The 27296-nt window shown below is 40.4% G+C and overlaps 1 protein-coding gene across 2 annotated transcripts in view; it reads left to right on the top strand.

The window, feature by feature from the left end:
• The window catches only part of ATP9B (ATPase phospholipid transporting 9B (putative)), a 286527-nt gene that overhangs the window by 23737 nt on the left and 235494 nt on the right, over positions 1-27296 (top strand). For both annotated transcript variants that reach the window (XM_075826526.1, XM_075826527.1), the window contains exons 3-7: positions 2626-2776; positions 6789-6902; positions 9025-9133; positions 13394-13452; positions 27007-27058. In XM_075826526.1, coding sequence (XP_075682641.1) covers positions 2626-2776; positions 6789-6902; positions 9025-9133; positions 13394-13452; positions 27007-27058 — 485 coding nt within the window. The remainder of the gene's footprint in view (positions 1-2625; positions 2777-6788; positions 6903-9024; positions 9134-13393; positions 13453-27006; positions 27059-27296) is intronic.

Consider the following 27296-nt stretch of genomic DNA (forward strand, 5'->3'; position numbering starts at 1 on the left):
TTTTCCTTTTGTAATTTAGAGGGGTTAACCAGTTTTTAAATACTATGTGCAGATGGTTGACCTGCAGGACGATCTAATGTAGTGTCTGTAGCTGAGTCCCCTCTGTAAGCCAGTCTCATGTACAGTCACATGCCCACGGTCCTGGTGTTTATTTCCTGTTCCGAACACGTGGTTATCTCCCCTCTCGGAAGAAACATCACATGACTTACCTTCACTGCTCCCTCCCTGTCGTATTTCACATGCTGGGCAGCAGATTGTGTAGTGTCAGTAGCAGAGCCTGTGTTGTGTCTTAAACTAATTTCTGTTGGTAGAAAATGCTCCAATTCTATTAAGAGGTGCTGGCTATTTTCAATAGGGAGATGGAGCTAGGTGGCTGCCAGATGTCTCTGGTGCTGCTCATCTATGGGAAAACTAAAGGATCAGATTTGTTGAAATTCAGTCTGTTGATTTTATTCTTTTCCTAGACGGGATACATCAGAAGATTATAAGCATTAGATTTCTTCTGAAAAAATTATTTAATCCCAGATGTGAAATCCTCATATCTGGTAATAGTTACCAGCAAGTGTTGTCCATTGAAGTGTAGATAAACCTACAGGGTTGGGCTCCCGCACGTGCCCATTTTACGGGGCTCATACAAGTTTGTGGGCCATATTGCACCTAAGTCTGTCTGTTTTCCTCCATATGAAATCAAATTCTGTTATTCTGTCAAGATTGTAACACAAAAATGGCTGCATGCTCCATCGTATTCCGTATGTATGGAGAATATGTCTGTACTGTGTGCAAGATCTGACATAGCACAAAAGAAACCATTGAGGACAAGCTCAGTTCTGCTACATTACATATAAATATATAATCAGATGTTGGTATGGGCTGGGAACCAGCACATCATCCGCTAGTACCACAAGTCTGGTGCATGGAATTAGGATATTGATTTGCTTTTTAGAAGGTTTATGATTAAGTTGAATGGGATTTTTGTCCCCCTGGAAACAAAACCTATTCTTAGTTGGATCTTGGATTAGAAACAATCTCAAACCAGCGGAAGGCTCTGAAAGGTAATAAACCGGTTTTAGAGAGGAGGAACGGCCCTTTTGTGGACACATAATGGTGGATTTTGAGTCTTGATTTTTGTGGTAGTAAAACATGAAATACTTGATTTGCCACAGACGTCTCATTTTCATTATTCACATAATGGTTGTAACGTTTGTTATCTACTTTATGCAGCTTCACTGATAACTTAGATTAGGCCACATACTCTTCCCAAACTCCGATAAACTGTATACCTATGCCAAAGATGGATCAGCTAATTGTGATTTGTGAATTATTCATGTGATTGCTGGAAAGAAAGGAGAAATAAAGCACAGCTCACATAACAATGCATCTCAGCTGTTGCTGTTTCTATATCCAAATTGTCCAGAAGAAAAGAAAAAAACAGCAAAACTGCGCACAATAAGGCGGCATGTAATAAAAGTAACAAATACTGGTCATCTGCTCCATCTTTTTCCTGCGGGTCTATGTTTGAAAGATATAGAGAGAGAGATTTAGGATTCAGTTAAGATACAAGCTGAGCAGAAACCAATAACTACATATGAGAAGAAAAAGCTTCGCCATCGTAGAATTCATTATTGACTTTCACATGTCAATAATTAACAGCTCATCAGAGCATTTCTGCAAATATGTTCCTAAACAAGGAGTATCCTTAGATAATTGGAACCTATTGAGCTCTGTTCATCTTGTGCCGCGTATAGATCGTTCTTTTTTATATATATATATATATATATATATATATATTACTGCTGTAGCTTGACAAGACCAGCTGCTTTTTCTAAACATCATCTGCAGATTAAACAAAATCTTGTAACCATTTAATATTGTTTGGGCTACACATTTTACATTATGGCATTGCATTTCAAAGGGTTCAGGAGAAGGGACTTTATAGTCCATTTGAAGGAAATCTGATGGCTCTATGTAACTTAGATACAGCTGCACTGTGCCTACTATTATTGGAGAGATGCAGGAAAATATGATCTCATCTATATTATATTTCATATATGTCTAGGAAACACAGGTATTCAGAAGAAGCAAATGACAGCGTTCACATTGGAATATTGTTATAGTGTTGCAGTTTTGACCTGTGACTATTATGTTCTTTGTAGGCAATGTGTTTAGTGAAAATCTGGATTATAATACTAATAAAAATGCAGAGGCAGCTTCTGCACACTTTGACTTCAAGCAGAGACTTTAAAGGGAAGCTCCAGATTCAAGTTGGATATACCGTTAGCAGAATACATGCTATATGTTATAAACGGCCTGCTAACAGAGAACAACAGCACATTGTGACAAACCCATGAACGTCAATGGGAAAATCCAACAAGCGACCGGAAGATCCAAAGACCTCCAAGTTAGAGGAGCTCTATGGCACCGATTTACTGGTGATCGGGGTCCCAGTGCATGGCTCCCCACTAATGACATCTCTTGACATGTCTTAATGACACACAAGGAAAGGTGAACCTTTGGTGCGTCTATAGCCATTGTTCAGATACGTACTAAGCGGTCTATTCAGTATAGAATTGTGTACAACACACTTTTGAAATTCAGTTAATATCTTTATTTTATTTTGTTTTGTAGCTGTTGTGACTGGCTAATAAATGTTTGCAGAAGAAGGAAAGAACTGAAAGCCCGAACTGTGTGGTTGGGATGTCCAGAGAAATGTGAAGAAAAATATCCAAGGAATGCTATAAAAAATCAGAAGTACAACATCTTTACATTTGTACCTGGGGTAAGTCTCTTTACCACTCAAAGTATCCATAGAATATCTGCCTGCAAAAAATAAAACGGATGACATAAGGAATTTTGTACAAAGACTAAGGCCTCATGCACACAACCGTAGCCGTGTGCACGGCCGTGATTTTCGGGTCGGCCGGCTGCGGATTGTCAGCCGTGGGCCGCCCGCAAATCGTAGGACATGCACATGGCCGCCGTCATTGTTTTCAATGAGCCCGGACCGCAGAAGACGGCCGTAATAGGACATGCCCGTTCTTTCTGCGGTGCGGGTTCCCGGGCCGTGCAAAGACCGCAAAAACTACGGTCGTGTGCATGGCCCCATAGAAATGACTGGGGCCGCAATTCTCCCGTGGATTTTCGGGGGAATTGCGGCCGCAAAAACACGTTCGTGTGAATGTGGCCTAAGGGTGCACTTTAGTTAGTGGTTCCTTCCAACACCACCATTAACATAAGCTCTTAAAAGATTGTGAATGTTTATTTTAATGGGGAGGAGGGAATGAGACGCAGTTCGGACAACTTTCAATCAATGTGTACTGTAACAAATAGGCTTTTGAGGAGGAACTTTTTAGAATGGCAATGTTACTGTTTAAACTGAACCTCCAGCTACAAATGTCTTTTTTTGTTTTACAATTTTATGCCACTTTTTCAGCAGAATTTCAGCTTTCTCTTAGGAAGACTGATCCTTACTCACTCTTCATAGGCAGCCTATGGGATATGAATTTGGATCATTCCCCATAGCGTTTGCCCCACTGCTGCTAGTTATTTAAGTCGGGCATTAGAGCGCCATGAAAGCACGACGGAGCTCAGACTTCAAATAAAATATATTGCAAACTTCCATATAGTAACATGTTCATTAGAAACATAAAAATATAGTTGTAACTGTAGGATCATGTAGATGGTGGGTCACTGCAAAACATTCTTGATGAGATGGGTATGTGGGTAAATTATTTAACTTTTAGTTGTCCCGGCAATGTGCCGACGTGGACTGTGGGGTAGATTGATGTCCAAGTTTTATCACAGAAAACCCACAATACGTTATCAAATATCTATTGGAGGTTTCAGACTAGGGCAGGGCGATTATGACCTAAATGAAAATCCCGATTAATTGAACATGTAACCTCGATTACGATTAGTGAATGATCATTTAGGCCACAAACCCTTTGCATACCACGCCCCCTATTTGCATGCTACGCCATTGAATTAATATTGATCCCTTGAGCCTGCTGTATACTAGTATATATAATATACCCCCGACACTGCCCCTCACAAAGTGTAGTGCTACCCACACAGTGTAATGCCCCCACACATAATGCCGATATAGCTGCCTTCCACACAGTATAATGCCCCATAGCTACCTCTACAGAGTATAATGCCCCTATAACTGCCCTCCACAAAGTATAATGCCCCTATAACTGAGGATGCAGATATAGTTGAAACTGGGACTAGAAAAAAAAAAAATCTAACAAACCGAAATGCACAGGATGACGTTGGTTAATTGTGCTGAATTTCAGTTTTGGTTATTTTTCGATAAATTGCCCAGCCCTATTTCAGAGTAAGGCCTCATGCCCACTTCAGTTTTTTCCTTCAGTGTGCTATCCGTTTTTTTCACTGATAGCACCCTGATCCATTCATTTCAATGGGCCCATGCACACTTCCGTTATTTTCACGGATCCGTTGTTCCGTCAAAAGTAGAGCATGTCCTACTTTTGTCAGTGATTCCGTGACCGTGGGGCCCATAGAAGTCAATGGGTCAGTGAAAAAAAACGGACGGCACACGGAAGGCTTCCGTGTGCCGTCCGTTTTTGATGGATATGTTGTCCTAGCAACTGCAGGGCGTGCCAAAGTTCACAGGCTGGGAAATGTGATAAGTTCAAATGAAGTTCAATACCGTTTTTTTAACGGAAACACGGAAGCGAAATGGAAGCACAACGTCCGTTTGAAACGGAAACACGAAATGGACACGGAGTACACACGGAAACCACACGGATACCATAACAGAGACACGGGTCCGTGAGAAACAGCCGGGAAAACGGTGATGGAAGTGTGCATGAGGCCTCATAAGTCCTCCTGACATGATCAGCGCTGATTTAGTGAGCTGAGAAGCTCTGTGTTAACCCCTCACTGAATGTACATTTTTTACACATGAACTTTAAGAGAACCGCCTTTATGTATTTGAAATGTTATCCGTGAGAAAACCGCTACAATTTCTCTCCGTTCCCTTTAGTCATATTAAAAAGTTAGTTGAAGATCCATACACAACATTTGACCGATCTCTACCAAGGGTGCTCCACTGATCCACTACCACCACACTAATGTACTTACTGACTGATAAAAACGGCAACTGCTAAACTGAAGAGCCCATCAATAGCTTGATATGTTCTCACGATACTTCAGCTTAGTGCGGAGTGGACCCATTCGTGTCACTGAAAAGTTTTTGCAGATTTTCTATCCGTTGCTTTTTATATTTTATTTCGTATTGTTTGGCAAAATAATGTGAATGTATTAGCTAGTCTCAGTAGGCTGTAATGCTTATATAAAAGTACGTAGATAAGGATCCCACTGATCCTATAGATGATGCTTTACAAAAATGGTTGTAGTCTGTTATTGGTAGTACATTTTTATTAAAGAAGCGTTCTACTGTACCAGCAACTGGACCCAACCACTCAAACTATGAAGGTTTCCTGTGTGGTTCCTTGTAAAATAATAACTAGACAAATCTATTTGAATAATTCCCGGTTATTTCATCAAACTGAGACCACCCATTATAAACATTTGGTTTCGTTTGCACAAAAAGTTTAGAAATCTGATCACAATGTAGTCATTCATGGCTTTGTGAGAAATGTTCTGCACAGTTCTCCTTTGTGTGAGTTGTCTGCTAGGGGTGCCACTTATTAGGCATAGCAATGTGGTGTGTTACCATCGCTTTACCTGGTACCTCGAAATCGCTTTTTTAACCATCTATTATTTGTATGTACAGCTGAAATAACGTAACCTGCTGTGTCATTGGCTTATATCCTCCTAATGCTAATACGTTTGCACAGTTTATTGACCGTTTATATATACAAAAGTAAGAAAAGGCTTTTAATCTTCTATGCACCTTTATTAAAACTCGCAAAACTAATGACTATGTAATTAAAAGGCTGATCTAATGTCAAGGTAATAAAATGTCAACTGTCTTTTAGACAGATAAATATTCTCATCTCTATTGAACCATTCCGCTGTTTTCTCCCTTCGTTTAAATTATTAAATGCATACAAATTGCTTAAACAGCACACATTTTCCTAAAGGTCAGGAAGTTCATTAAGAATACAGTAAACCATTTATTGTTGTGAGGAAAACCACACAGTCAAGTTTTTTTTTTTAAATTAAGTTACATTGGTAGTTGGAATTTTTAAGCATCTGTCCGTTATTGTATGATGCGGGAGAAGATACATTGTTTTATCTGGTTAGACCCTTACATTAAATACAGTGTGTTTTCTTGGAAGTATGGCATTAACTATATAGATAGTGAATTGCTTTTTATATATATATATATATATATATATATATATATATATATATATATATATATATATATATATATATATATATAGCTGTTACATGGCAGCTGCATAAATGACCATACCTGCCGCACAGCCAGCACTGGAATAAAAGCGTAGTGTTTACCACCTGGCGGCATATTTTGGTAGAAATTATATGCTCTCCAATCTGTATTTTAAGATAACTAAAGGTATACAGTTTTAGGAGTCTTAGTTGAAGCCTTATGGAGGCACTGTTTTTGCTGCTATCTGGTGCCTAGATATTCTCCTCCAAGATGGGGAGATACATCATGCAACAATTTATTATTTCTTTCTGCTGGAATCCGTGTGAAATTGAAGGCATACAGAGGTACAGGGTGGCTCCATAGATCTGTATTGCTGCTCCGTACAACCTTGCAACTTGAATATTTGTCATTTCTACGATGTTATTTTAATCATGTTTTTCAATATTGTTTTTTTGTCTTCAAGGTTTTATATCAACAATTCAAATTTTTCTTGAATCTGTATTTTCTGGTAGTTGCCTGTTCTCAGTTTGTGCCTTCTCTTAAGATAGGCTATTTGTACACCTACTGGGCCCCACTGGTAAGTTTGACTACTAATACTTTATTTAATATCCACGGGGGAGAAAAGAGAACCTGGACCGCACATCCACTTGCTATACTTGATCTATTGCGGCTCAGCAAAATAAAATGTACAAACATGAGGTTCTTACTTAGTAAACATTTTGATCAAACTGTATAAGCCCACCTGCCACTTCACGGCGACCCCTTTCAAGTGAGTCCCTACTTTACCAAGTATAGTATCCCATGGCAACCAGTGTCCCTGCAACACAGCACCTGCAGAGGGAGCAACCCAGGAGACCAACAGCACGCATGCTGCCAGTCTAAGCCACCTTGGCTCTGGACCACGTCCCCCCACAGATACTGCACGACAACCACAAAAGATTACCATACAATACCACCAAAAAAATGAATAGATGGAAAAAGCTCACCTTTCCTTGTAGTCTCGGGGGCCAACTGAGAACAATTAGGTAGGAACACTTTTTATGCAGTTTCCTGCAAATAAAAACATCTGGGCCAAATGGGGGTGGAGTGGAAGGAAAGGTGAGCTTTTTCCATTTTTTTTTGGTGGTATTGTGTGGCAATCTTTTGTTGTTGTCGTTCAGTATCTGTGGGGGGACGTGGTCCAGAGCCAAGGTGGCTTAGACTGGCAGCATGGGTGCTGTTGGTCTCCTGGGTTGTTCCCTCTGCAGGTGCTGCCTTGCAGTGGCATTGGTTTCCATACGATACTACACTTGGTAGAGTAGGGACTCACTTGAAAGGGGTCTCCGTGAAGTGGCATTTGATCAAACTGTTTACTAAGAACTTCATGTTCGTACATTTTATTTTACTGAGCCGCAATAGATAAAATATAGCAAGTGGATGTGCGGTCCAGGTTCTCTTTTCTCCCCTGTGGATTGATTTATTTAATGGCGCTTTGTATGTAGATATGCTAGCAGCATTGTACATTTAACTTTCCCCAAAAATATATATTTATACACACTGGGGCAGATTTACTTAGCTTTGTTAATTTTAGACCGTATAAGCTTAGACCAGGCAGTCAGAAGTTTCACAAAATTTATTACAGTGTTGCATGTTGTATGATAAATTTGGTACATTTAGCTAGACTTGCTAGACCCTTTTCACCTCCTTATAACACCTTACATTTGGCTTAATTTGCTACAGGAATGCCTCTTCGAATCACTGACCAGAACATACTTACTCACAAGGGCAGGTACAAACACCAATTCCCATGAGGATGCAGACAAACCAAAATGCTACAGAAAGAGGGATTGCTCAGGGGCAATATACTGATGAACAGCCACTCTAACACCTATCATTTATGAGGGGGGGGGGAGGTGGCTGCTTAGTATTATCATTGCACACAGATATAGCGTCTTTAAGTGGGATTTGTTTTTAATAGGAGTGTAGGGACTCGCAATACAATGAGGACCCTTGATGCGGGTTGCGAGCTTGCGTATTTTGGTAAAAATATCAACAAATACCTCATGTTGATAATGGATATTTATTGTTTATCATGGATATCTTCTCAGGATGCAGCCATACCTTTTAATGCTGGGCGAGAATAGTGTGTCTTTACTTTGTGTGGTAAACTTAGAAGGTGCTGGGTAGCCCGCCTTATCTAATAGATGGGCGTAACTAATAGGCTGTATGCCAGCATGCTGCACTACATGTAACCATGTGATAGGCGCACTTATACAAACCATATCTGTGTGCAATGATAATACTAAGCAGCCACCTCCCTCATGAATAGTAGGCGTGAGAGTAGCTGTTCATCAGTGTATTGCACCTGAGCAATCTCCCTCTATGTAGCATTATGGTTTGTCTGCCTCCTGCTGGGAATTGGTGTGTGTACCTGCCCCTGTAAGTAAGTATGGCCTGTTCAGTGATTTTAAATTAATATAGTTTTTTTTCTGTGGTTTGTTAGGAAGCCCTTTTAGCAATCGTAAAGTGGACCTTTGGCGCAACCCATAAACATGCTACCAAAGTAGTCGCAACCTATTTTGTCCATACTTATAAATTAGTCTATTTCTTGTGCCGTAGATGAGTTTTTTTTTTACATTGTCTAAATACTAGCAGCCATATGGTAATATGACATGTAGTTTACCTTGCATGTTAATGTTTAGCATTGTGTTTATTTGTAGGGGTTTGTTCTGGCTGTCACAATGGTAAGGGAAGCAGCTGATGAATATCGAAGGTTCCAGAGGGACAAAGAAATGAATTCACAATTATATAGCAAGCTTACCATTAGAGGTTAGTAACTAAATATCACTTCATTTTCTGCTTATTCCATCTTAACATATCAGCTGTAAACTTTTTACTGACTAAAACAATTAGATTTTATAGGGACTCTCTTAGGCAAGAAGGTAATTTATTGTGCATAGAGTAAATCCATTAGCTAAATGGAACTGATTGATGAGTATATGAGGATTTTCTTTTCTAGAAAAACCTGTTCTGTTCTCTGTTGCAGTAGAGCATATGCACTCATATTGAGTATGATACAAGATAAGTAAATATTGCTACATCAGTAGAGGTTTAGGTACTGTACCAGATATTTCCTACTTGTCATGGAAGTTCTTCACAGAATGTGATGCTATCTAAAGTGTATACCCTTTTTAAGTTTCCAGGGTAAGGCATCACTGGTGCTTCCAATAGTAGATGACATCATAGACCCATGCAAAACAAAACGGCATATAAATTCAGTGTTCTCTTGCTAGATTTTTTTTTTTTCCCCCTTAAGTGTTCAGATTAGTTTTACTGCTGGGAGTGTTTAGTTCTATCAAAGTACACTTATATCTTATCGGTTCCAAAGAAATTGGAAACAATTTGCAAATTACACTTCAGACAATGTGTGTAGGGTAATTTGATCTAACTATACAAAAGTCTATGAAACATGAGTCAATTTAGTAACATTACTTTAAGACTTTGCTTTTCTTTTCTCAAGATAGATAATACCTTTAATGTAACTCAAAGTTTGCTTTCCTTATTTCAGTATGTGTTTATATACTGGTCCTTCTCAATGAATTAGAATATCAACAAAAAGTTAATTTATAGATTCATTACACACAGTGATCTATTTCCAGCATTTTTTTCTTTTAATGTTGAAGATTATGGTAACTGTTAAGGAAAACCCAAAATTTTGTGTCTCAGAAAACTAGAATATTATATAAGCCCAATTTCCAAAATGATTTTTAAAACCGAAAGGCTGGCCTACTGAAAAGTATGTACAGTATATGCACTCAATACATGGTCGGGGCTTCTTTTGCGTGAATTACTGCATCAATGCGGCGTGGCATGGAGGCGATCAGCCTGTGACACTGCTGAGGTCTTATGGAAGCCCAGGTTGCTTTGATAGCGGCCCTCCGCTCGTCTGCATTGTTGGGTCTGGTGTCTCATCTTCCTCTTGACAATAGAGAATCTATGGGGTTTAGGTCAGGCAAGTTTGCTGGCCAATCAAGCAGTGATACTGTGGTTATTAAACCAGGTATTGGTACCTTTGGCAGTGTGGGCAGGTGCCAAGTGCTGCTGGAAAATGAAATCAGCATCTCCATAAAGCTTGACAGCAGAGGGAAGCATGAAGTGCTCTAAAATTTCCTGGTAGATCGCTGAGTTGACTCTGTACTTGATATAACACAGTGGACCAACGCCAGCAGATTATATGGCTCCCCAAACCATCACGGACTGGAAACGTCACACTGGACCGCAAGCAACATGGATTGAGTGCCTCTTCACTCTTCCTCCAGACTCTGGGACCTTGATTTCCAAATGAAATGCAAAATTTACTTTCATCTGAAACCAGGACTTAGGACCACTGAGCAACAGACCAGTCCTTTCTCTCCATAGCCCAGGTAAGACGCTTCTGGTGTTGTCTCTGGGGGATAAGTGGCTTGACATAAGGAATGCAACAGTTTTCTCCCATGTCCTGCATACATCTGTGTGTGGTGGCTCTTGAAGCACTGACTCCAGCCGCAGTCCAGTCGTCTTGATTCTCCCCCAGATTCTTGAATGGCCTTTTCTTGACAATCCTTTTAAGGCTGCGGTTATCCCTGCTGCTTGTGCACTTTTTTCTTATACGCTTTTTCCTTTCTCTCAACTTACCATTATTATGTTTGGATACAGCCAGGTTCTTTAGCAATGTCCTTTTGTGGCTTACCCTCCTTGTGTTTTGGAAGAAAACCTGGCACTCCAAAAATTCTTTATTTTTGAAAAATATTTTTCCAAAACAAATAATTTTTGGAGCGCCAGGTTTTCTTCCAAAATAGTACGGAGTTGAACCCTACCTGAGCACCCTTCTATACTGAGTGCCGTGGTTTCTTCGATAATAATTACCCTCCTTGTGGAGGGTGTCAATGACTATTCTGGACAACTGTCAAGTCAGCAGTATGCCCCATGATTGTGTAGCCTACTGAACCAGACTGTTGGACCATTTAAAGGCTTAGGAAACCATTGCAGATGTTTTGTGTTGATTAGCTGACTAGAGTGCGACACCATGAGTCTACAATCTTCAACTTTTACCCAATAATCTAATTTTCTGAGAGACTAAATTTTAGGTTTTCATTAACTGTTAGCCATAATGATCAACATTAAAAGAAAAAAAAATCTGGAAATAGATCACTCTGTGTGAAATGAATCTATATAATATGAGTTTCACTTTTTGAATTGAATTACTAAAATTAATTAACTTTTTGATATTCTAATACATTGAGAAGGACTAGTGTATGTGTGTGTATGTGTATGTATATATATATATATATATATATATATATATATACACACACACACTACCGTTCAAAAGTTTAGGGTCACTTAGAAATTTCCTTATTTTTGCAAAAAAAAAAGCACAGTTTTTTTCAATGAAGATAACATTAAATTAATCAGAAATACACTCTATACATTGTTAATGTGCTAAATGACTATTCTAGCTGCAAACGTCTGGTTTTTAATGCAATATCTACATAGGTGTATAGAGGCCCATTTCCAGCAACCATCACTCCAGTGTTCTAATGGTACATTGTGTTTGCTAACTGTGTTAGAAGGCTAATGGATGATTAGAAAACACTTGAAAACCCTTGTGCAATTATGTTAGCACCGCTGTAAACAGTTTTGCTGTTTAGAGGAGCTATACAACTGACCTTCCTTTGAGCTAGTTGAGAATCTGGAGCATTACATTTGTGGGTTCGATTAAACTCTCAAAATGGCTAGAAAAAGAGAGCTTTCATGTGAAACTCGACAGTCTTCTTAGAAATGTTCTTAGAAATTAAGGCTATTCCATGCGAGAAATTGCCAAGAAACAAGATTTTCTACAACGGTGTGTACTACTCACTTCAGAGGACAGCAAAACCGGCTCTAACCAGAGTAGAAAGAGAAGTGGGAGGCCCCGCTGCACAACTGAGCAACAAGACAAGTACATTAGAGTCTCTAGTTTGAGAAATAGACGCCTCACAGGTCCTCAACTGGCAGCTTCATTAAATAGTACCCGCAAAACGCCAGTGTCAACGTCTACAGTGAAGAGGCGACTCCGGGATGCTGGCCTTCAGGGCAGAGTGGCAAAGAAAAAGCCATATCTGAGACTGGCTAATAAAAGGAAAAGATTAATATGGGCAAAAGCACACAGACATTGGACAGAGGAAGATTGGAAAAAAGTGTTATGGACAGACGAATCGAAGTTTGAGGTGTTTGGATCACACAGAAGAACATTTGTGAGACACAGAACAACTGAAAAGATGCTGGAAGAGTGCCTGACGCCATCTGTCAAGCATGGTGGAGGTAATGTGATGGTCTGGGGCTGCTTTGGTGCTGGTTAAGTGGGAGATTTGTACAAGGTAAAAGGGATTTTGAATAAGGAAGGCTATCACTCCATTTTGCAACACCATGCCATACCTTGTGGACAGCGCTTGATTGGAGCCAATTTCATCCTACAACAGGACAATGACCCAAAGCATACCTCCAAATTATGCAAGAACTATTTAGGGAAGAAGCAGGCAGCTGGTATTCTATCTGTAATGGAGTGGCCAGCGCAGTCACCAGATCTCAACCCCATAGAGCTTTTGTGGGAGCAGCTTGACCGTATGGTACGCAAGAAGTGCCCATCAAGCCAATCCAACTTGTGGGAAGGCCTTCTGGAAGCATTGGGTGAAATTTCTCCCGATTACCTCAGCAAATTAACAGCTAGAATGCCAAAGGTCTGCAATGCTGTAATTGCTGCAAATGGAGCATTCTTTGATGAAAGCAAAGTTTGAAGGAGAAAATTATTATTTGAAATAAAAATCATCATTTCTAACCTTGTCAATGTCTTGACTATATTTTCTAGTCATTTTGCAACTCATTTGATAAATATAAGTGTGAGTTTTCATGGAAAACACAAAATTGTCTGGGTGACCCCAAACTTTTGAACGGTAGTGTATATACAAACACACATTATGTTGTTTTGTACCTGCATGTCTCCGTTTTTATCTGTCTTTATGGATAGAACACGCCAATAAGACGTATTTTTTATTTTATTTTTTATTGTAGGTAAAGTGCAAGTGAAAAGTTCAGATATTCAAGTTGGAGACCTTATCATTGTAGAAAAGGTAACCACTACATCCTAGTTACCCATACCTTTTTTTTTTATTATTGTATTTTTATATAGCTGTACGTAACCTCCCGTATTGCAATAGCACGCACACTCTTGTTCTCGCTTTTACACTCTTTTTCTCTCTCATACTCTTTATTTTATTTTTTATTTTTTTTCTCTCTCTCTCCCTCTCACTCTCTCTCATACTCTTTCTCTCATACTCTTTCTCTCATACTCTTTCTCTCATACTCTTTCTCTCATACTCTTTCTCTCATACTCTGTCTCTCATACTCTTTCTCTCATACTCTTTCTCTCATACTCTTTCTCTCATACTCTTTCTCTCATACTCTTTCTCCCATACTCTTTCTCTTGCTCTCTCGCTCTCATATTATTTTTTATTTTTATTTTTGTTTCTCTCTCACTCATACTCTTTCTCTCTCACTCATACTCTTTCTCTCTCTCTCATACTCTTTCTCTCTCACACATACTCTTTCTCTCTCTCTCATACTCACTCTCCCACACTCACATTCTCTACAGACATGCACTGGTAGCAATTGCAAATGAGATTAATTTAACATTTAACTGTAAGGAGCATCATCCGCAATTTCAAAGCATAATCCATGTTTACAACTACAGTAAACAAACGGTGAAATGTTTGATTTTCATGCCACAATGTAAAGCTTTAGTTTGAAGCACCTGGTTATTTTTCACAGCAATCTATCAACTTATTTACTGGTAAGGGGGAAGTTAATAGTACATGCCTGATTTATCTTACATTTCTGTTACACAATGTAGGAATATATATTTGAAATTTGCTAAAACGTTTGTAAATGATCGCTTAAAGTTTAACTGACATCGGTTTCCCCCCCATAAATTATTAGCACAAGCGGTGATAAGAATCTTTGTAATATCTTATTACAGAAAAAAACATCTTTCCTTGCTTATCAGACTTCTTTCCTCCCACCTCCTGCACTTATCACTTACTCTCAATTGACTGCTAAAATCTGTATACGGTGAGGCAGAGATGAAGACTGATTATCATCTAATTGAGCGATCATGTTACAGTTGCTGCCCCTAGAAGTCTATGGAGAGGGGAGCTGGTGCAGGAGGAGGGAGCTGCTGGAGGTAGACAGAGAGAGACAAAGACAGATGCTGCTTTTAGTAAGTGTTTTACTAGAATCCAGCTCTGGGTTGCGATAGTATGACGCTTACTAAAAGCATTAGCAATGTCTGTCTGTCTCTCTCTCTGTCTTCCTCCAGCAGTCACCCCCCCTCTCCAAAGACATTTATGGGCAGCAGATGTAACCTGATCTCTCAGTAGAGTTGATAATCTATCTTTATCTCTGCCTGTCTGAATACAGGTTTTACCTATAAATTTTGAGTAAGTGATCTGGCCAGTAGAAAGGAGGGAGGAGGAGAAGAGTTTGAGAAGTGGAGAAAAGGCATTTTTCTTTAATAAGAAATGTTATAACATTTCTTATCACCGCTTCTACTTTTCATTTATGGGAAAAAGAATTAACAGCTAGTTAGACTGTTTTATGATTACTTGAAAATGTGGTGTCAAAAATACAAAATTATACCTCTTTTTAGTTTAGCTATGATACTTTGCATTTGATCTGATTAGTTGTATATCACCAGGCAAAAGTTTACATATCTCCATTATTTTGTTTTGACTTAAAATCACATCTCAAGTCTCTTTCACAAAATTGCATATTTGACCATAGTTTTTTTTTTCCCATTAACTTCATTGAAATAATGTTACATTGCTGTTGTAACTGGTTTTACCTTCACCTTGTTCATTTTGAGTTTCCTACAACTGCCAGAATTACTATGCGTTTCATACAGACGGCAACAAAGCAAACTCTGCATAGCAATAAAGATTTATATGATGTTCAAGTGTATATGGAAAGTCTGGTGATGACCCATCACTGCAATTAGGTTTAACAGTTTTTTATCCACTGTATGGTGGATAACTTATAAATAGCTGTGAAGTAAAACACTACACATGTGCAGTTCTCCACTGATAAAAGGACTAGGTACACCTGTTTTTGGGATTAGTGTGGGACTCCATGGTTGGTCTATGTTCGCACTAGGGTTGTCAAGATACCAGAATTTGGACTTCAATACCGATACTTTGTGTAGTATTGCGATTTTCAATACCAAAATGATACTTTTCCAACAGTAATAAAAATAAAAAATAAAAAAGTTCTTCCGTTTTCTGATGTGAGGCACATGGTGTGATGAATTTGGAATGTGCCTCACATTAGCATTAATTACACAGGCAGTGGTTAGGAGATACCGAAGTATGCCCTAACAGGAAATATGGTAAGACAGCCCGGGGGTCCTTCAATGGACCCTGGGCTGTCTGCCCATATATGGTATGTCCCTCAATCGTGTCACAGGGAAGCATCACAGGGATTTCCTGTGACGCGATCCAAGGGTCACCCCCCCCCCTTCTCATTTTCAGTTTGAATGCTGCGGTCCGCTTTAATCGCAGCATTCAGGGGACTAGCGGCAGAGATAAGAGGTTTCTACAACCTTTTCCCCGCTCCTGACAACAAGTGCACACGCGGTCAGCATTAGGTGATGCGGCCGGTGCTGCACTAATGAGCGCAGGCACTGAGGACAGAACACGGGGGGGGGGGGGTGTTTTTCAGTGGGCCGGCCATGTTCTGTCTTTAGTGCCGCCGCTCATTAGTGAAGCGCTGGCCGCATCACATCATCCTGACCCCGCACACTTGTTATCAAGACTCAGCAGCGCGGCAATGACTGTATCACACAGGCACAGCCCGCTCTCATACATTCATGTGTTACAATACTGAGCTGTGCGGCAGCACAGCTCAGTATTGAAATACATGAAATAACGGTATCGAACCGTTTGGGGATGCAAAGTATCGAAACAGTATCGAAGTTTCGATGCATCGTGCATCCCTACCCCTGGTGTTTAATTTGTATGGTAATGTGCACGTCCCCTGACTAAGCTGAATAAGGCAGGGACTGATTCACATGCTCAGTTCTACTCTTTAACTGCCACCAGTCAATGGAAAATGCCTACTCTGCTTTTCAGTAAAGAAATAGAGAAGAAGCTTTTATTCAGAAACAAAGCTTGTAGAGTGGGTGGATACTCACACAGTATGAAACACACAGAAGAGGCAGAAGTTTGCTTAGATGAATAGAGATCCTGCATACAGCACTGCGTACATACAGTGTTGAGCTCTCCCCACTCCTGCTCATCCTCTCATTGTGTGTAAGCAGCAGGCTCTCCCTCTTCTTGAGTTATGTAGTGCTGGGGGGAATTTGTAAAGCCTCTGCAAAAGAGAAGGCAGAGGTAGTGAAACAGAGCGATCTGTCTACACAAGCTATGACATGAAGGAGGAGGAGCTGCAGCAGAAAAGACACGCCCCCGTCGCAGATGAAGTAAAACGACCAGAGCAATGAATGGGGGGATTTATGGATCCATATAAGAAAGTGTTTGTTCTAAGTTTGTTATAAAAAAAAAAAATATATATTTTCATGCACTTTTTTATATCTGATTATTTTATTTTTTTCCATTAATTCTGGGACTACCCCTATAATTGTCAATATGCAACAATAAGAACAATAGTAAATACATGATGTAAGGGGTATTTTATACAACATACTCCGTGTACATTTTTTTGCAATTTTACTGAATTCTGTTACACATTTCATAAATGACCCCCAAATTAGGCCTTTTTTTTTCTTAATTTTTCTTACCAAGTGAAATAAATAAACATGATAGCTACTGTATTTTCGCATATGGGACTCAATTGTCTTTTGAAAGCATTGTTTTTATGTCACAGCTAGTATCATAATCAGAAAAGCTTTAGCGAAATGAGCAGATGTATAAAACATCTGTAAATAGCTAAATGCACAGTGTGCTTTTGCAGCCTTAGGTCAGCCTTTTGCACTCTCTATGAATTGGCAGTGCTAAATAAAAATACTCCGCAAGAACATCTGCTATACTTCTGCGATCTAGCAGAGTTTTATGGTACTTTTCTTATGATGTCATCATGTTGCTTACCAGCAGATTGCATTGTCTTGTAGCCTGTGGCTCTTTACTTCAATTATCTACATATGACATGCTATATTCCCCTTACTTCGGCACCTTGGCAATTTTAAATTGAGGGTGTAAATTACGATAGACAGTTTGAAGAGCAGAATTCGAAAACTGATGGATGTTAAAATTTGCTTACATTTCTATGGATTGAAATGCCAGACTTGAGTTTTTGTTTTGTTTTTAAATGTAAAACTGCTTTCTCTGCCATTGAATTGGGCATCTCTTAGGATGGATTCACACGAGCACATTACGTCCGTAATGGACGGAACGTATTTCCGCCGCTAATCCCGGACCGAACACACGGCAGGGAGTCGGGCTCCTAGCATCATAGTTATGTACGATGCTAGGAGTCCCTGCCTCGCTGCAGGACAACTGTCCCGTACTGTAGTCATGTTTTCAGTACGGGACAGTTGTCCTGCAGGGAGGCAGGGACTCCTAGCATCGTACATAACTATGATGCTAGGAGCCCGGCTCCCTGCAGTGTGTTCGGTCCGGGACTTGCGGCCGAAATACGTTTCGTCCATTACGGACGTAATGTGCTCGTGTGAATCCAGCCTTATATGTGTAATGCATTTTTTCTTAAATGAGCAAAAGTGAATATACACCTGGAGCAAATGCAGCAGTGGGGTTAATACAAAATTACAGAAACCCATTAATTGTATTGAAAAGAGTAAATCTGTGTTAAAATATACATTATATTGAAGATTGTGAGGTGAATTTACTGTGGTTTCTTCTGCAACTAATCTGGCAAATGTAAGCGGGCCTAAAGTGGGATTAAGTGTTTTGTCTTTGTTGTATATAAAAGTCTTAGCCCTTATTCACATGACAGGGTTTCCCGGCCGGGTGACGGCTGTTCATAAATCGGTCGTCGCCCGGCTGCATTAGGAACAATAGACCCCTAATGGGGCTATTCACACGACCGATTTTTTGACGGCCCGGGAAACCTGGCCGTTAAAAAATGGGACATGCCCTATTTTCAGCCGTTTACCCGGTCGCCCGGCTCCCATAGAAGTCTAGGGGGCTGGGTAATACACGGCCATCACCGGAATGTGTCCCTAGTGATGGCCATGTATTCCGTCACTCGCGCTCTCTCTCCTCCTCCTCCTCCTCCTCCTCCTCCTCCTCCTCCTCGTCACAGTGCAGAGTGCATGTGAGGAGGAGGAGGGTCTTTTTACGCTCCCTGTAGAAGTCGGAATCTCCAATCCCCGTCCGGGGATTGGGGATTCATCTCCAGGAGAAGTCAGTGACTACACTGTCCATATATGGACACAGTGACGTCACACACTTCAGAAGCGGATTCCTCGACCCTGTGGCAGGGAATTCCGCTACAGGAGAAGTGAATGACTACACAGTCCATATATGGACACAGTGACGTCACTCACTTCAGAAGCGGAATCCCCGACCCTGTGGCCGGGGATTCCTCTCCAGGAGAAGTCAGTGACTAAACTGTCCATATATGGACATTGAAGTCAGTGACTTCTCCTGGAAGGGGGGGGCTGTGTGGCATTACCTGCAGGGGGCTGTGTGGCATTACCTGCAGGGGGCTGTGTGGCATTACCTGCAGGGGGCTGGGTGGCATTACCTGCAGAGGGCTGTGTGGCATCACCTACAGGGGACTTGGTGGCATTACCTGCAGGGGGCTGTGTGGCATTACCTACAGGGGGCTCTGTGGCATTACCTACAGCGGGCTGGGTGGCATTACCTACAGGGGGCTGGGTGGCATTATCTACAGAGGGCTGTGTGTGGCAACAAATTTAAATGAAATTCATCCGATTTTAAAACGGACAGGGAAAATAACGGGTCAAAATCGGCCGTTAAAAATGGCAACACGGCCCGGAACGGAATCGGAACGGATGCAAAACGGATGCAAACTGGCCGTGACAAACGGCCCAAAACACCGATTTTATCGGCCGACACACGGACCCTGTCGTGTGAATGAGGCCTTATCCAATGTCATAATTTGAAACAATAAAACATGTATGGCATTTAGCCGTACTCTCATTCCCCCCCCCCCTGTGTCCTTTCCTTGTTTTGTTCGACAAATCTAGTTTCCTCCCATTTCTTCAAGGTGCCATTGTTTAGATGCGCCACATCTTTAAACAAGGCAGTTTCAATGCATTGGGGGGGGGGGGGGGAGTTGATTAGAACAAAGGAAATGTTGCAGGAGGCTTTGCAGTCAGGGGAGGAAGTGACGCATGATCAGTGGTGTTCTGTATTCTGGGCGCTGAGAGGGCACATATAATAAGAATATAAAACATCCCTGATGCTGGGAGTACATAACGCCAGCATAGTCACATGGTTCCAGAGCGGTAAAACCCGGCATGTACATAACAGACGACATAGCAGTAAGTGCTATAGATTCAGTAAGATATATATATATATATATAAATTTTTTTTTAAACTTCTGTAGTAAAATGTTAACATTTTTCCAATGAAATATAAAGAAACGTTAAATCACACAGAACACAAGTGCATACAGGTCAAAACAGGAGCCTACAAGTCATCAACAAAGAAAGCATCATAACGTTATGGCTTGATAAGTAACTGATCAGGAGTCAGAACAAGAGAGTAATGCTGGTCATCATACATAAAAGAGGGATAGAAGCTCACTTAGCTGTTGCTTAAAATGCAAAAAACAGAGGGAGGAAGAAAGCGGTAACACTAAGACCGCTCACATAATCAAGGCACTATATTTCGGGAAGCTAGGCACATATGACCCTCTAGGCCAGAGTTCTCAAACATGCGCGCCACATGCGGCCCCTGAAGCTGTCATCCGCTGCCCGCTAACAGCGGGAGAGCAAGCCGAAAGGAGGAGTGCCACACACACACCCGTGAAGATAGTGCCACATCACACACCCCAACTCTGTGGACCGTGCTACACCCCCCTCTCTATAGATAGCTTAATTGGGGCTCCCTCTAGGAGTGGAATCCCCAGCCAGAGCGCGCTGGTCGGGGATTCTGCCGATAGACGAGGCCTCTGACGTAACTGTCCATACATGGACAGTGACGTCAGTGCCTCCTCCTTGACGGGATAGCCCAGCCAGCACGTTGCCGACGCAACGGGGATTCTGCTGGTAGATGAGGCCTCTGACGTTACTGTCCATATAAGGACAGTGACGTCAGGGGCTCTACTAGGAGAGGAATCCCTGGCCAAAGTGCCGGCAGCGCTTTGGCTGGGGATTCCACTCCTAGAGGGAGCCCCAATGGAGCTATCTATAGGGGGATATGTGTGGCACTATGTACAAAGGTGGGTGTGTGTGGCACTATGTACAAAGGGGTGTGTGTTTCACTATGTACAAAGGGGTGTGTGTGGCACTATGTACAAAGGGCTGTGTGTCTCACTATGTACAAAGGGGTGTGTGTGGCACTATCTACAGAGCACACTGGGGAATTATCTACAGAAGGCACTGTGGCATTAACTAGGGGGGTGGCACTCTCTACAGAGGGCATCATGGCATTATCTATGGGGGTGTGTGGCATTACCTACAGATGGCCTTGTGGCGTTACCTACAGAGGGCACTTGGTAATTATCTGGGGTTGGTGTGGCTCTACCTACACCGGGAACTGTGGCATTATCTATCGGGGAGGGGGGGTGGCAGTATCTACAGAGTGCACTGTGGCACTATCTAAAAAGGGGCTGCCCAATCTTGACATTCTTGTGTCTGCCAAACGCTGCCAACTGAGCAGCCAGTCTGCATTTAGCGAAACTTAAACTGGAAAACTGGATTGTTAAAATAAGCACGTGAAGTAAACTCGCAAATTCCTGCTATGTTTAAACCTAGCAGTGGTATTATAGTAATGCAGTATTGATATAGTAGTTCAAATAATGAATTGATTAACAATAATTTAGTATTTTACCAAATTTGAAATAATGCTGCCCTTCGACTTAAAAATTTTCCTATGCGCGGCCAATTTATCCGGCTGAGTTTGAGACCCCTGCTCTAGGCAATGAAAACTGCGGCCACCTAAAGACCAGGTAATGCGTATGGGACCACAGAGAAATGTGGTCAAGGAGACCGAAGAAAGGAGAGAAGAGAAGGGGAAGACCGAAAGCCCACTAGCCCAAAGCCCACAACTAGCAAAAACGACCATTCCTCTGAGGAAAGAGCAGAACGAGCAAATGGGGTATTGCTAATATAGTTACAGATTAAATACAGATTTAAACTTGTCTACCTTGTGCAGGAGTAAAGCCGTCCGTTTCTCATTAGTAATAAACCGGCCCAACTGTCTCTTAACTTTAGGAAAGTCAAGAAATGATTACTTCAATGGCATTGCAATCGTTTATTTGACAGCCAATAAGAAAAAAGTTAATGAAAACACGAGAACGGTGGGCTGTATTAGGAATGTTTTTATTTTGTTAAGGAGGGCCTCCCAGGGTTTTGAACTAAGTTGTGACTAGTGAGGGTCAGAATAAGGAAATATGCTCGCACCCAAAGTCTCTATACTGTAGGGCATCACCACCATAAATGAACCATATCCCCTGGTTTCTGTCAAAAACAGCACGGAGAATATCCTGGGACCGCCTTAGCTAGATGGGCTGGAGTCAGGTACCATCTCGTGAGGACTTTTATGTTGGATTCAAGCATCAGAGTGTTAAGCCAGTCCTCTAGTGCTGGAAGTTCAAATTTGTAACCATTTAGCTTCAAACAATTCCATGCGCAAGTTGGCCTCTGACTTACATATATATGGCAGCTAGATTAGGCCTGGGAAAGGCAAGCATGTAGCATTGAGATTGTACTGTGACAGTGCGGACTCTGGATACACAGCAGCTCAAAGTGGCTTAGAGCTAGAGGGGTAGAACTGTCTTGAGTAAGTGCTTAATCTGCAAGTATCGGGACAGTCCCCTACTGGAAAGGGAAAACTTATCCTGTAAGACAGAGAAGGGCTTGATTGCCGATACTGTGAGTAAATTATGCACTTTCGTGAGTCTGACTACAGATCAAGCTCTATACAAATCAAGGGATTAGCGTCCCAGGAGGAAATGTGCATTGCCACAGAGCCGAGCCAACGGTAGGAATGGAGAAATCAATCTAATCGAGTACTGTACTTCACAGAGGGTGAGTCAAGATGAGGTTGGTGACGAAAAAAAACTGAGCAGGAAGAAGCCATAAGAGCCTATTTAACGGCATTTGGTGGCATTCGGGTGCTTCAAGCGCAAGCCATAGAGGTTGTTACTTTAGTAGCATGATAAAGAGCCAGCTGGGCTATTTGGGCTGCTTAATAAGATTTTTTCACATTGGGAACTCCATACCCACCTTTTGTTTTGTCCCAGTATAGAGTAGCACTATTCACCCTAGGAATACCACCCTGCCAAACAAATTTGTTGACCAACCTCTGGAAAATTCTGAGGTAATGACTAGGAACAGTGACCGAGAGCACGCAATAAAGGTATATCAGCTTAGGGAAAACACAATTTTTTTGTGCATGCACCATGCCCAGCCATGAATTATATTTGTCCCAATCTTCCAGCATAGTTCTGAGGGCTTGTGTACTTGTAACGGAATTACTGCAGAAAACGATGCAGATTTTTCGGCGTTATTTATTTATTTTCAATGCTGGGGGATGGTGGGATCTCCGCTGAAAAATGCAGCAATTCAGTCCACTTTCCGCAGCAGGAATTGACCAAAAAATACGCACCACAGGTGAATTTCCACTCTGAGATTTTACGCAGCGTGTGGATGAGATTTGTTAAATCTCACCCGCTTTGCTGGTACTGTATTCTGCTGCGTATTTTCCGTCCACAATTCCGGACGGAAAATACACAGCAATTATGTTACATGTGGACAAGCCCTTTGTGGCCGAAGTAATGGAGGGTAATTCACCATATTAATAGTGTGCACCTTATTAGTGAGGCTAATTCCAAAATAGATAGTTTTTTTTAGAGTAGAGACGATGGCCAGCAAGAAAGACAGTCTCCCTGCCAAAGAGAATGTATCATGTATTTAATTTGAGTTTTGTTAGTTACATTTAGTATGTAGAAGATAAATGTTTTTATTTTTTCGTTTTAACGCTTTAATGTCCACAGTCTTTTGATGGCGGAAGGTGCAGGTCCTCAGTATACATCTACGTTTTTAGTCGATGCTGTAGAAGAGGATAATGAGCGTTCCACTTTCTAAGCAGGCGCTGTTGCTAACAAACAGCTCCTGTTCTTCGAGATGCTTCTTTATTACAGCTAGATCCTGGCCGTCTAACCCTTTTGATCATGACCGCGACATGATAAAGGGATACTCCCCCCGTCCATTTCACCACCAAGCTTCCCGGTGATGCAATTGGGGACTGGGGAAGCATTTGATATCAGCCCTAGGTACCTAGAAAGGACCCCAGGGCTGTCTGTTCAGTAAGCCTGCTGTTGGGGCACACTAATCTTATACTAATGATAATACATTGTATGTATATAAAAAAAGTTGTAATATTTTAATTCCTTTATAAAATTAAAAAAAGTAATAAAAAAGTTAACAAAAAAGTCTGAAAAAATAAATGATTATTAAAATAATTTTTTTTGTGAATACTATACATTATAAAAAAACGACGCAAGTTACGTATCCACATAAGCATAATGATAAAAGAAAAAACACGGCGCCACCTTGTGCAGATCAGTTGGTACAGGTGAGACAATAGAGCAAGAAATGTGCTCACCTGGAAACAAAGTTTTTAGGGCATGTATAGTAGAAACCACAGTGCTGCTGCCAGATCCGAGTCGGTAACCAGATGGGACCGCTTAGGTACAGAGAGTTGCAGGAGAAAAAATGGATCTTTCTAGGGGCGCTGCTGTGTGGTGGAAATGATAGGAACGAAATCCAGAGATATTGATAAGTTCAATTCATTTGAGTGAGTGGCTACGCGTTTCAACGATGAACAATCGTCTTCCTCAGGCCATGTACACATTACAATGGACATAAATTATATAGCATGTAGGTTCAAATTACCATGAGTGAAAAAACCGCGGTTTTTTCACTCATGGTAATTTGAACCTACATGCTATATAAGTTATGTCCATTGTAATGTGTACATGGCCTGAGGAAGACGATTGTTCATCGTTGAAACGCGTAGCCACTCACTCAAATAAATTGAACTTATCAATATCTCTGGATTTCGTTCCTATCATTTCCACCACACAGCAGCGCCCCTGGAAAGGTCCATTTTTTCTCCTGCAACTCTCTGTACATAAGCATAATAACATGCAAAATTAATTTACCAGATTATTTAGTATAAAACTTGAACAGTATAAAAAAATAAACTAAAAAACCAATGCAGAAATATAGCTCTTTTTTTTTTAATATAGATTTATAAAACAAATTATAAATGATAAAATAAATTACACAGTAATTTATAAGTACCCCCTGCATCTAAAAAAAAAAAACGTAAAAAAATTCTCCCATATAAAACAATTGCCTATATAGCCACGTCAATGAAAAAATAATAATTATTGCTGCTGAAATGCAGAGAGACCAAAATGAAAGAAAATTTGCAGGCCATTAAGGCCCTTTCAGGGCTGGTCACTAAGGGATTCAATATTGTAGAATTTTTTTTTATTTTTAAAAACCTCTCAGCCATATTGGAGGCACATGCTTTCTTCCTTGGTCTGTAAAGACAATGCAGCAAGTTGTGTATGCTTTATGGCAGCTACCATGAATGGGACTTAATAGTCTAAGAATTGTCAATAGACTATTACAGTTTCCATGAAGTGATGGAGTACAGCACCCTGCCCCAGAGAGTAGCAGGGGAGATGCATACATCGTATCTGTGTATAGTCTTGCTATTTTGCCTTTTATATAGGCAAATAGAGCTGTCAGTTGTCATTAAATAGCCTGCCCTCTGCTGATTCTATCCAAGTCTACACAGTAAAACTGACAATGTCATATTGTGTGTACTCTAATGGCTAGTATGAAATATTTCTATAATTGTATGACCCTTTTCTTTATAATTAGCATCCCCCCTAGCCCGCTGTGAGACTCACTGAGGCTAGAGGGGATTAGATGGCCCTGAGTAAGTATGTTAAAATGTAAAAATATTTTTATTTATATAAATATTTACAGTCACAGAAAAAACAAACAAAGGCACAACCAAAACGCATTTTTTTTTTCTTCAAATGTTTAGAATAAAATCCCTGTTAAGCCCCCTCCCCCTTGCTGATTTTTCTGAGCTGCGCTCATTCAATGGCAAAAGACCAATACACAGCGCGGTTAGCAGTGTTTCTGCAGGGGGAGCTGCTTCTAATAACTAGCTCAGGCCAGATCGTGGCAGGAATCTTTTTCATAAAATCAAGACTGGAATCGTGGCTCTAGCATTTACTTGAAGCTCCCTCTTCAGCCTGTGTGGAAATAAACCGGGGGGGGGGGGGTGATGTGCGGAGAGGGATATGTTGGTAGTGTGCAGGGAGAGAAGGAGGCTCTGTGATCTGCCTCCTGTCCCTGTATGGCTTCAGATAACCGCTGTGAACGTTTGCTTATGTTATCACCCCCTTATCATGCTTTTCTTTCTGAATCACATTTGGGGGTTTTTTTTCCTCGTTTTTTTTTGTCTAGATAAGATTATGGAGATAAGCAATTGCTCATCTAATCACTTTTTTCTATACCTAATAAGTCAGAGTTTAAAAAAAAAAAAAAAGAAAAATCCTAAGTAAAAAGCCAAACCTTTTTTTTTTCTTACAAAATGTTTTATTATTAAAATAAAAAAAAACACATATTTGGCATTGCCGCATAGATACGTATTATAAAATTTTCAAGTTATTTATCCTGCACAGTAAACGTAAAATAATAAACAAACAGAATAGCCTTTTTCTGTTCGTCCTGCCTACTAAAAACAGGAATAAAAAGTAATCAAAGTCCTATGTACCCTAGAATGGTACCAATGAAAGGAAGTTATCCACAATAAACCAGCTCTCATGCAGCTCCGGAAGAATAAAAATGTTATGGGTCTATGAATGTGGTGACACAAAATATAACATTTTGTAACCCAAAAAAATGTATGCTGTAAAAGTAGTAGGTTTTTCCAATTTTTAATGTGACTGTTAGGGGGTTAAATAATGTTGGTTTTGGTTTTTTAGAAATCCTTGATCAGGTTTTGCACTTATTTATGCAATGCAATGTAATATAAAGTCCTGAATATTTTGTAGTAATCAGGTTATTTTAGTTATATAACAGGTCTACTTTTGTAAGCATAGTGCAAGTCCAGTGTTGTGCTACTGCTTAATTGTTACTATTACAATTTAGATGAATTTACACAACATAAAATAATTTCAGTATTCATTAATATTCATAGTGCATACAGACGGTTCACCAATTGGAAGTACCGGAGAGGCTTAACTGTTACTTATTTATTGTATAATTTTTTAAAATATTGATTTCTAAATTGCAAATGCAGAATATAAAGTACTAGGATAAATCCTATTTTAATTGCATTTCAATCCTGTTTGCGACCTTTGGCTGCTAATAACATAGAGCATATCTGGATCGGAATTATTTTTTTATGCGTACATTTATTTATTTACAGAATCAACGAATCCCAGCTGACATGGTATTTCTGAGGACCTCAGAGAAAACTGGTATGTCGAATGCCTTTTTAGAAAAAAATATAACCACTTGGTCGCCAAATTATATTTATAGTTGCCAGGCTTTTAATTTAGGGCAGCTTAGTTACTGCTACATAATTTCATAATTTTGCTTTCAATAGTGAAGTGTCTGTATAGATTCTGAAATGGATTCTGAATTTTGTTGTTTGCAACTTGAGTTGTCAGCAGTTGATAAGGTTTTACTGCATGTATTGTGACAGATATAAATAGG

Source organism: Rhinoderma darwinii, chromosome 5, assembly GCF_050947455.1.
Source record: "Rhinoderma darwinii isolate aRhiDar2 chromosome 5, aRhiDar2.hap1, whole genome shotgun sequence".
In the NCBI taxonomy this organism is placed as follows: Eukaryota; Metazoa; Chordata; class Amphibia; order Anura; family Rhinodermatidae; genus Rhinoderma; species Rhinoderma darwinii.